We start from the raw sequence: 11,736 nt of genomic DNA, 5'->3' as shown, positions 1-11,736 counted from the left end.
GTACAATTGGCAATGTCCGTCTGCAACGTGATGTGGAATGTTTTTCGCAGCGAAATACTATTTTTTCCACTTTATGAAAGACTGTACTAATCTACAGTTAGCGTTTTCCCCACTTTAAGGTAAAGTTTCGGCTCTTTATCTCGGAATGACGTTAAACAATATCGAAAGACAGGGGAAATAATTCACTGTGACCGTTCAGCTGCACAGATTTCTTTATCTCTCGCAACACGAGATGTTGGCAGATTGAAGGTACACAGAATCATATCGAGACCTTGAAGCTACCACTTCTTCGTTCCGCGTCAGGCTCAATATCTAAACACAGTTTAAAAACGAAGGAACGCCACGCGTACTGCTCAGGAACGTGTTATTACTATGCTTATAAAGGCAGTAACAGACAATAATTCTTCGCAGTACGCGCCGAGCTGCAGTAACGCTTGGCATTTGTTGTTGGCTATGTCACTGGCTAGTCATGTGATGGCTTCCGCCAATAGAATTTCAGATCTATTATAATTCTTCGAAGGAATTGTGGTCATCTTTTCCTAAAATACATCCTGCCAGCCGTAGCTTCTGGACCAGGAATTGGTGCCGAAGAAGTGAAAGTGATAATGCATAACAGTGTTTTTTGGTGTGTGATGGTTGTTTGGTAGTGGTAACTGCACTGCGTGTCTCCAATAAGGCTCGATTTACAGTTGTTATAAAAACAGCACGAAATTTTTCGTCGAAGACCTTGACAACTTTTTGCAGCGGTGCTGAGCATAAGTGTATCGTGATTTTGTTTCGTCATATTTCAGTGAGGTATGTCGTTGACATTATTTGTTTATATACAATAAGAGGAGAAGGGAAGCTGCTGCTTGTGTTATGTATACATTCTGTTAAGGTATGCGACTCAAGTCAAATAATAAAGACAATTTAGATTAGGTTATGTGTAATTTTGGATTAGTTAGGAATACAAATGTTTTGATGTCAGTTTCCTTCAGGAACCTGATTGTTTGTTTGTGGACACAGGCATCGCTATTTGGACATACTTTCAGCAACTGAAAATGGAACGTTTAGGTGTGTAATTATGAAGTTTTTAGAAATGTTTGTGTTACATTGGTTTGTGTTTATGTGCACCATGCATGAACTGTAACGGCGCAACTTGTGATTAACACAATAAGCCATTAAATCAATTACCACCGACTGAAAGTATCACATATCAAGTGCTTATAAATGACCAGAAAAGCTTTTTTGTTTTTCATTGCCTGCATGAAAAAGCACACTTAGCTCTGTGCTTAGTGAAAGTTTTCATGAAATCCTGAAAGCCCCTTGTATTGGTTACAGTAAATGACCGATTGATATACTGTTTTCAGTTATTTATTTGAGTTTTTCCAGACATGAGTGTGTGCAGAATGTTATTTCATAACAATTACGAAGGTGGACCGTGTCACAGTAATCCATTGACTTATGTCCAATATTAATTACTATGAGCATATTTCTTTAAGATGTTATGGTTAATTTTTTCAGTTATGGAAATTTCAGAATAATTGGGTTTCTGTAAACATTGAAGTCTCTGGAATGCATTAGAAGATTCTTGTAATTTTGTTCTCAGTTATACTGAATAATTCTCACTTGTTCCACACAAATATAGTTGAGGATAAACAGATTTTACTGAGAACACAATTTCAGATGTGTTGTATTGATAAGGTTAACTTTCAGTATCTGTTTCAAGGAATAGATCTATTAAGATTCTATATTCGAGGAAATAGTTTTCTGTTTTATCTATGGTTGTTCTGACTAAAAATATACTACACAGAAAATGCTTATAGGTGTAGAATTCAAATTTTTTGACATCTCTTAAGAAAATGTATGATTCACTGGAGTTTAGCTTTCAGAGATGGAGATAGAGCACATGAATCCTTTGATGGGATGCTTGTAGTTCATTTTGAGTGTCGTTTGTTCCTCCCTCTATGTATTTTGTTTTGCATTAACACATAAAAATACTAAAATTCGTTCAGTTCTGTAGAATAATGCCTGGACTGTAAGTGAAAATAGATTAATTACTGTTGTTTTCATTACATTATATGCTGTCGTATATGGGTGATCTTGTTGAAGCATTGCGTGCGTGCTATAAGTGTTCATTAATTCTGTTGATGTAATGATGTGTTGTTGAAGATGTACCCCTACTAATTGTACTAAATCAGCTTGTCAGCCTCTGTGGATGAATTACAACAACTTCAAGGTTCTATGCAGCACGGTTGTTGCAGATGCGGCCGTTTCATTGGGAGGAGTAGGAGGAGGAATGGACCATGAGCACCTCAATCAAGGCAGCCTTAACATAAGTGATGTCAGTAAGTGCAATGACAAGCTGCTAGCGTGCATGATTTACTTAACCAGGTTTGCACAAAGTGAGCTCCATGCACCATCTTATAGAAGTGTGATTCAGAGAACTGGTAAGGACAACTTTGGAAAGATGGCTATCATTGTGCTTCTGTCTTCTGTAAGTTGAGTTTCGAAGTCTGTTCGTGGAAACATCATTGGTGTGTCTTGAGTTCTCACTGTTGTGGCACTGTGTGTATTTCAGTTTGAGTCATTCTTCTATTTGGTTGCAGTTATTGTCTTCAGATTACTAGTACTCTTTTGTGTTGTGTTGTTTGTTTTTGTCTTTTAAAACAATCCATGGAAATAGAAGTACCAAATTACTTCTATATATTTAAACATATTGATATATGTTGAATGGCAGTATGCTTGTAGGTCACCATACCCTTTATTGTGAAAAAAAGGGGGGGGGTCAAGTACCTATATGGATTCAATAAGTTCTGGTCACAGAAAACTTTACATCTTTTTGTTATTCATATTACATTAGACACTTTCTTGAAGTGAGGCAATAATTTTCCCAGAGTGTTACATAATTTGCAGGAGGTTTATATAAAATTTTCATCATTTTTTGCTCTGTTTCCATTTCTTCTGAACAGTATATTTTCATGAAGATGTTAGTTATGTGGGCAGTCTATAAAATTTGCAGAGCAAAACAAAAAGGGTTGATAGGATTTGTTGTCCTCATGACCTTCCTTGATGCTCGTTTAGTCTCTTGATTAGCACAATGTTTAGCATTATTATGATACCACTGGTACTAATAACTGCACCATATCTTTCAAATATATCAAGGTGTTAAAGGTACTATGATCATTTTGATTTGGAGGCCTACTTATCATTAGTGAGTCTGACTGATTCCGTTTCGGTTTCATTGAAGTGAACACAAGCAAGTATGCAACAGCAAATGAGAATTCTTTCTGGTGTAAATGCTAGACATGCTTGAGCAAATGGAATTTTATCATGTTTGGCTCACATTCACTTCCATTTGCTCATGCTCTGCTGGTCATCAGATTTTTAGCAATCGATCAAAGAAATTCTGCATCCTTGATGCTTTGGGGACTTGCAGTACAGAAACTTTATGTCTGCTGTCTTGTCTGCCTTTGTTGTTGACATAAGCTGCTTGAGTGATGGAATGGTCTGAAGAGAATGTAATATTTATTGTTGATAGAAGAATATAGATATTATTGGTGCTCCTGGGATCCAAGAGATTCACAGCACAAATGCCTGAGAAACGAAATATGAGGATGACTGGTGAGAAATTGCCAAAGCGCTCAAAGCTTAGTTAGTTTCATGTTCCATGGACTGTTTGCGAACAAATCATTTTACATCACAAATTATTTTATAAATATGCCAACATGCCGATGATTTACAAGTTGTTGTTGTTGTTATTATTATTATTATTATTAGTAGTAGTACTGTTATTAATAATTACATAAACATGAGTTAGTAATTCCCATCCATTGCCTTTTACACATTGCAATAATAGAAATTCTTCTACAAAATAGGATGAGTTGTCAAGAAGAAACTTTATCAGTTCATTTTCAAATTTTACTTTGCTGCCTGTCAGATTACATCACAGGTTATATGTGATGTCATTTTTCCTTTTGGAATTGTGATTATGTATCCCACTGTTCCTTTTGAACTGCAGTGTATTATTTCCAAAAAACTTCGTGAGGGACTAAATATACCTTTAAGCACCAGTCAACATACCTAATACTTAAATGGGTGTCTACTACATGATGATCTTGGATGGACACCATATATCAGAGGCGGACAGGAATCCTGCATGTGTGTGGTGCACTTGTTCATGTGCAATTAGTAGGTGTTCTGGTTGCACATAGGGGCAAGCTGGCCACCTACTTCTCTTCCCTCCCCACCATACCGTCTCTCGGCTCCTTCCTCTGTAATGTGTTTTGTTTCCTAGCTTGCTTTATTGAATGAAGGCATAAGGTTAGTAGGAGTGCTTGAAAGAAATCATGCTTTGAAAGAGTATCTGTTACCTGCAATATGTTTTATTTAATTATCACAGGTGGAGTTTACAATACATTTAATGTCTGAAACAAAATTTCTACATACAGACAAACGCAAACAGTTACGTAAATTTTCATCATTGATGTTTGCTCTTAACCGAGACTTATTAATTTTCATGACAGAGAAAAATCTCTCAGAAACGTATGTTGAGCCAAACATTGACATTATCTTCGCAGCTTCATGATGGAGATGAGGAAACTCTTGCTGTGGAAAGTCTTGATAAGAGTCTATTACATATCTTGTCAAAAGGAACTTGTCTCTCAGATGAGAATTACACTGTAGATTTATTAATTCCATTTGCAATTTGGGATGAATATCATCTACAGAAACAGCAAATGGTCTCGAGAACCATTCAAAAGCTTGGGATAAATATGATATATCCCCAAATTGCTGGAGAAATTCCTCTTTTATTGCACTAAGTACGGAAACATATTCTTTGTGACTCTGTTCTCGCACAGTAGACACAGAAGGGAAATGCAGAATGCAGTGCATTCCCTGACGAGAGCTGTCGTTCCCACAGCTCAAGCTTGCTAGTGAAAGCTTGCACCTTTTCAGCCATTTCACATATTAGCTGATTTTGTCCTTGGAACTTGTGTTCACTGCATTCATGTGTCCGGTAACGTCCACTAAAAATGCAAGGTTGGCAACCCGCTCTGGATCTTCTAACTTGGGATTGTACCTTCCTTTATCCTTTAAAAACTGATTTATTGGTATTCTCAGCTCAAAAAATCTTTTGAGTACATTACCGAGGCTAAGCCAGCGGCCTTCACTGTGGTATTGTATGTCGCCATACTCTTCCCCAATTTCAGCTAAATATGTGTGAAACTGCGTGGGATCTCAAATGATTAACTACCCGAATAACCACCTGCATGACGTCCCCCAGTTTTGCTGCTTTTGCACAGAGTACTTCTTGGTGCAAAATGCAGAGGACGCTGTATAATGATTCTTCAGTACGCTGAGGCTTTTTTCTTAGTAATCCAACAAATCCCATTTTTTCCCCTTTCATTGCAGGTGCCCCATCTGTTGTCACTGACACCAAATGTTCCCATTTTAAGCCAGCTGAATCGACAGCTTCTTCAATGGCTTTTAGGATGTCCGCACCAGTGGTCGTGCTTTTTAAAGATATCATATCTAAAAAGTCCTCTGTTATGTGCAGAGCAGTGTCCACGCCGTGGACAGGAATCACAAATTTCGTGGTGTCTGAAGTATATGTTGACTCATCAAGTGCGATGGAAAATATAATATACTCTTGCCTTAATTGACGGTAAACATCACTTGCCATGGCACTTATACAATGACTTACAGTCCGCCGAGAAAAAGTGATAGCTCGAAACTGTTTTGCATTCAGTGGGCAAAGTAAATCAGCAGCATCATTGATACACTCCTTTATGGACTCACCTTCAGCAAATGGTTTTCCAGCTCTCGCTTTATTAAACGCAATCTTATAACTTGCACGTACCGCTGGGCTATCATTGTTGTCATCCTGAAAATTTGAAAACAGTTCTCCATAAAATTTTAAATCAGTTAGATGAGAGTCATGACGAAAGAAAGTCACAGATCTCTTGTGACAACAGCAACTTATGTCAGATTCATCTAGTATCGTCAGATCACTCTTCTTAAGGTCAGTCAATTTCCCCATCTGCTCAGAATCTGACAATAAATTGTACTCGTGAAATTTATTATAATGGCATTCAACACTAAACTTCTGTTGACCAGCAAGAATACTGCCACATATTAAACATTTCGAATTTTCACATTTTTGCACAAAGAAAAAATGATTCTCCCATTCCTTTTTAAAACATAGCAAATCTCCACTTCTCCGTTTCCTTGATTCACTCTGCATTTTCCAGTTTATACAATGTTCACTACGTAGTGGTCGCTTCGCGTCAGTGTCCGCAGCTTAGCCTGGTACTACACTGCCGCAACCTGCCTGCTCTCGCCACTGCCCCGGTCGACAATTGCACGCGAGCAGCACATGTGCAGCGGTGTGTGCTCATGAGCCGCGTGCAACGTTTGCCTGCCCCTGCCATATGTTATTCTTACAGCATGTTTTCGAGCAATGAATACTTTCTTTCTTAAAGATATTATTCCATGTTACATTCTTGAATGGAAATATGCAGAATACATCAACTTACTGAATTGTCTCTCCCCAAGATTTGCAATGATTCTAAGTGCAAATGTGGCTGAACTGAGTTGTTTTAGGTGTTCCAAAATATGCCTTTTCCAGCTTAAATTCTCATTATTATGGATACCTAAGAATTTTGAAGTTTCCATCTATTGAGGTCGTAAGAAAGACAGTAAATTCTATAGCTGCTTGTCTCAGACAGAAATAGAGTGAACAAACTCAAGCTTTGTAATGTTCTTTATTAAAAAGGAAAACACAATAAATTTCCTTGAAAATAAACAAGTGTGAATGTTTATGTATTATTCTGTTTAAAATTAAAAACATGTGAAAGACTTGATCACTCTCGTTGCTAATGTTCATGGTATCTGTAATTACAGGACTGATGTCTCAAAGCTATGTTAGAGATTTTTTGACGATTCATAAATATGGTTTACTTTGCGTCATGATATGTGCCCTCTAACAGCAGATTTCACCAAGTAGCCTATGTGACAGGTTGTGTATACAGGGTATCTCAAAAGAAAGTTCATATTTGAAGAGCTCTCTGCGCATGCGCAACAAATTGTGGGGGATGTGGTGCGTTCATCAATTGCTTGGCCTCTAGGAACTCACTCGATATGGAGGGCTTCTCGGGAGCAGATTATGTGTTCTGTGTGCGAGAATTTTACAAAAATGGTGATTCGACAACCGTAGCATAACCAGTTCAACACTGGCCAAATCGGAATCTGTGCGGTCAAGGTCATCAAGAATGGGTGAGTCTATGGAGAGTGTAAATTGGTCTGTTCGTGACGATCCTGACCTCTCCATTTGCAGGCATGCAAGTTCTTTAAAAGTACATAGATCATCGCTCCTCCCCCCATGAACCATGGACCTTGCCGTTGGTGGGGAGGCTTGCGTGCCTCAGCGATACAGATAGCCGTACCGTAGGTGCAACCACAACGGAGAGGTATCTGTTGAGAGGCCAGACAGACGTGTGGTTCCTGAAGAGGGGCAGCAGCCTTTTCAGTAGTTGCAGGGGCAACAGTCTGGATGATTGACTGATCTGGCCTTGTAACACTAGCCATTACTGATCTGGCCTTGTAACACTAACCAAAATGGCCTTGCTGTTCTGGTACTGCGAGCGGCTGAAAGCAAGGGGGAACTACAGCCGTAATTTTTCCCGAGGGCATGCAGCTTTACTGTATGATTAAATGATGATGGCGTCTCTTGGGTAAAATATTCCGGTTGTCGCTACTGGAGTGCAGTGAATCATAAACAGAAACATGAGAAACCCCTTCATTCGCGAAAAGGTACTGTACGAGCTGTGATGTTGGTTTGAGGAATAATTGGCTGGTAGTTTTTCGAGGACAAGTGTGATCTTGCAGTTACAGTGAATTCAGAATATTATATGATGATGATAATTGACTTTTTGGTGTTAGTTTTTGCAAAACTTTCCTGCTTATAGCCAAAGAACATGGTTTCAGCAAGACAGAGTCACAGTATCAATATTGTCAGTTCATGAAATATTCGTGGCAAAATTGATCTCCAGGAGGGGTGATAAAAATTGTCCACTACACAGTCCTGATATGAGCCCCTTGAATTTTTTTCTTTTGCGGGGTATGCCAAATCTAAAGTTTATGTCAGTAATCCAACTTCTCTGGAGAAACTGAAAGAAAAATTCTATAGTGAAGTGTTCCTGGTTGCATTATCATTTATTAGAAAAAATAATTATAGTGAATGAAACTTCCACAGATCCAGTTGACCTCTTTCTTTGTTTTGTTATAACTACTTTCAAGGCTGTAATGCGTCACTATCAAATTGTCATTATCATAACCTTAATGTCTGTGGACTCTTTCATTATTTAAGACTGTATGATGATTAGCTTTAGCCTTGGAAGTAGTTATGACCAAATAAAAAAAGAAATCAGCTGTAGCTGAGGAAGAGAAAGGAGAAAGCTATCTTCTAAGCTATAAAGGCATTTTGCATACTACAACAGCTCTGATTGATTCTTATTTGTGTAGTGGTACGAGTATTAAACAAAGGTGGGTGGAACAAACGTAGAGATACCTGATTGGTCTTCATTGTTCCTTGTGTGTTATACAGTAGTGCATAAAACAATCTAGTTTACAGATTGACATAATCATCCAAGAGCAACAGTAGTGCATTAAATGACCTAACATACAGATTGATGTTCTCGGGCAATGGAGTGAAGTAAATACAACCACTCATTGTGAAGTAGTTGGGGACATGGGAACACAGTAGGACAATTATAAAGCAGTACAGTGAATTTTTATTCCAGTGTTTGTATCTCATCCAGAATTTGTCAGTGCCCCATCCAGTAATTACTTCAGCTACATGGATACTCTACAAATTACACTTGAGTGGAGATGGTTCATCAAATCGCTTTCACAATAATTCTCTGTTATTCCACTCTTGAACAGTGCATGGAAAAAACGAACACTTGTACCTTTCCCTGCAAGCTGTGATATCCCTTGTTTTATAATGAGGATCGTTTTCTGCCCATTAAGAGGAGAAAGTTGGTGATCTTCGTGAGAAGATCCCACCACAATGTGAAACACCTTTGTTTTAATGGTGTCCACTCCAAATCCTTTATCGTGTCTGTGTCACTCTCTCCCCTATTTCTCGATAATACAAAATGTGCTGCTCTTCTTTGAAATTTCTTGATGTACTCCGTTAATCCTATCTGGTATTGATCCCATGTCGCGCAGCGTTACTCAGAAAGAGGACGGACAACTGTAGTGTAGGCAATCTCTTTTGTAGACCTGTTGCATCTTCTAGGTGTTCTGCCAATAAATTGCATTCTTTGGTTTGGCTTCCCTACAACATTTTGTATGTGTTCTTTCCAACTTAGGTTAATAACACTTATTGAGGATGTGCATTATGTGACTTGTATGGAACAAAAACAGCTGTTGAAGTAAAATGCACATGTTTTGCAAAATGCCTCAAAAATTATTTGACTCAGGGTTGGCCCTTAAATTGAAATACGTCTTGCATGAATATCATATATAAAAAAAATCTTCGTTGTTGCAATAATGAAAGTATGAATGACTAGTCAGTGCTTACATTCATGAGATGAAAATTCTTGTACTCTAAGCAGAAAACTCAGTAAAGTAGGCATAAGGTCTGACTAATCTTCCCCAAGCAACGGATTTTATTCCTCTAACTTGGCCAGCGCGCACCCCCCCCCCCCCCCCTCCCCCTCCTTCCCCCCCGGGTTACATATATTCTTAAATGTCTGCTGTATTGTGTGACATGAAAATACCTCTGTGCATGTTAGATTATTGGACATTTTTATTTTTTATGATGAGAAAGTGTAGGAATCTGGAATTTGTATTATTAATTGTTTTCTTGTTACAGTTGAAGTCATCAAGACAACAGATCCTGAATTTGTGGACAGTAGTGGTAGGATGTATGGTGGTGGTGGTGGTGGTGGTGGCGGTCCTGTGGCGGCAGCCACTATGGAGGATGCGCAAAAGGCGGCAGCATATGTCAGAATTGTCGAGCAGCCAGCACCAAAGGCACTTCGCTTCCGGTATGAGTGTGAGGGACGGTCAGCTGGGAGCATACCTGGTGTAAATAGTACATCAGAAAATAAGACCTTCCCAACGATCAAGGTAATAATAGTCATCATAAAAGTACAATGAAATGAACTTTAAAATAAGTGAAGTGTAGCACGAAAATGTTGAACCAGATTTAGTTCCCCCTCCACATATTTTATCAGTTCTTCAGTGTCCTTGTATAATCACCCTACTTCACTACAAGTTTAACTGATGGTGCTGCTATTATCATATTATGTTATAGTCTCCTGACTAAAGATCTTTCCCCCTTTCTGCATTTCATTTCACTAGTATCTAATAAGTTAAACTCAGATTGTCCTCATCTCTTTCTAAAATTTTTAGGTTCCTCACTACATTGAAAGTTGTTACTTATTCATCCTTCTCATCATTCTATTCAGGGTATCTGAACAAGGCAATCATTTAACCGTTGGAATTCTTTGCAAGGATAAGTTTAATGTTGAGATCGTTCCAGGAGACTATTTTCCGTGCGTGCATTTTTTTACTGATACGTAAGTAGGTCCCATAACCTGAAAACATCTTTTAGCACATTATTAGCAACACCAATGCATTGTCAATGGCGTATACTACTGATTGTGGGGAAGGGTTGGGAGGGGGAGGGAGGAAGATACTTTATGCCCACCACAAAAAAATTAAAAAATACATATTTTGTTAATTGTTATTGACTTATACTTACACCATACTTTGTAAAGAAATGTGTAACTTGGCTCCTAAACATGAAAATATTGAATATGATATTCATTACGAAATGGCGCATCTGTTACGAGGAATTTTTTTTTGGTTAAGTTTACCTGAAAAATTTAAAACATTTATGGAATCTGGTAGATGATCTCTCTCTCTCTCTCTCTCTCTCTCTCTCTCTCTCTCTTTTTTTTCAAAATTTTAAAATGCAAAGTATCTGTCTAGATAAAAATATTTTGAAAAGGTGGGCATATAGTATAACCCCTCTCCCTTGGTATTGCTTGGCTTAAGTTTTCTTTAATATGTACACCTAATAACTTACAATTTTGTACCCTGTTTATTATTTGTTCTTGGTATATTATATAAATACGTTGAATGGGGGATGTTTTTGACAGTACAAAATGGGGTGTTTTCTCAAAGTTTAGATCTAGCCCATTTGTGCAAAACCATTCATTAATCTTCACAAAAACATCATTCACTGTTTTCTCTGTCAATGCTTCTTTGCTCAGTGTCACAACATGACTAGTTCTGCCTTCTGATTCAAATTAAACGTCAAATCGTTAATGTACAGCAAAATCAGTAGCGGGTCAGTGATCACAACCAGTAGGACTCCCATTGCAATTTCTCTCCATGCAGATAATGTGACATCCCTCTTTGTATCACTCAAACAGCCTATGGTATTTTTCTGCATTCTGGTTCTTAAATAAGAACTAAACCAGGCATTTGCTAAACAATTTATTTCTTAAAAACTTAACTTCTCTAATAGGATATTATCATGGACACAGTGAAATGCCTTCTGTAAGTCACAAAAGATCCCAGTCTCCAATATTTTATCATTCAAAAATTGTATTATATGCTCAGTGAATGTCTAAAGAGCTGACTTCGTAGAATGACCCTTTTGAAATCCAAACTATGATTGACTAAGTATCCCATTACTACCCAGGTGGCTGACATCCATGGAGTACATTACCTTCT

At 38.0% G+C, this 11,736-nt stretch overlaps 1 protein-coding gene across 5 annotated transcripts in view; it reads left to right on the top strand.

Annotated features, from left to right (window-relative positions):
- The first annotated feature begins 521 nt into the window (after positions 1–521).
- Positions 522–11,736, top strand: part of LOC124802661 (embryonic polarity protein dorsal-like) — a 99,363-nt gene continuing 88,148 nt past the window's right edge. The window contains exons 1-4 of one of the 5 annotated variants that reach the window (XM_047263568.1): positions 522–795; positions 1,006–1,053; positions 2,244–2,429; positions 9,863–10,119. In XM_047263568.1, coding sequence (XP_047119524.1) covers positions 1,041–1,053; positions 2,244–2,429; positions 9,863–10,119 — 456 coding nt within the window. In that variant the 5' untranslated portion in view covers positions 522–795; positions 1,006–1,040. The remainder of the gene's footprint in view (positions 796–1,005; positions 1,054–2,243; positions 2,430–9,862; positions 10,120–11,736) is intronic. The other 4 variants (XM_047263570.1, XM_047263569.1, XM_047263572.1 and 1 more) reach the window with 4 other exon arrangements.

The sequence above is a fragment of the Schistocerca piceifrons genome, chromosome 6 (assembly GCF_021461385.2).
Source record: "Schistocerca piceifrons isolate TAMUIC-IGC-003096 chromosome 6, iqSchPice1.1, whole genome shotgun sequence".
In the NCBI taxonomy this organism is placed as follows: Eukaryota; Metazoa; Arthropoda; class Insecta; order Orthoptera; family Acrididae; genus Schistocerca; species Schistocerca piceifrons.
Note: the sequence above shows the minus strand (reverse complement) of the source record. Positions and strands in the feature narration are given on the sequence as shown.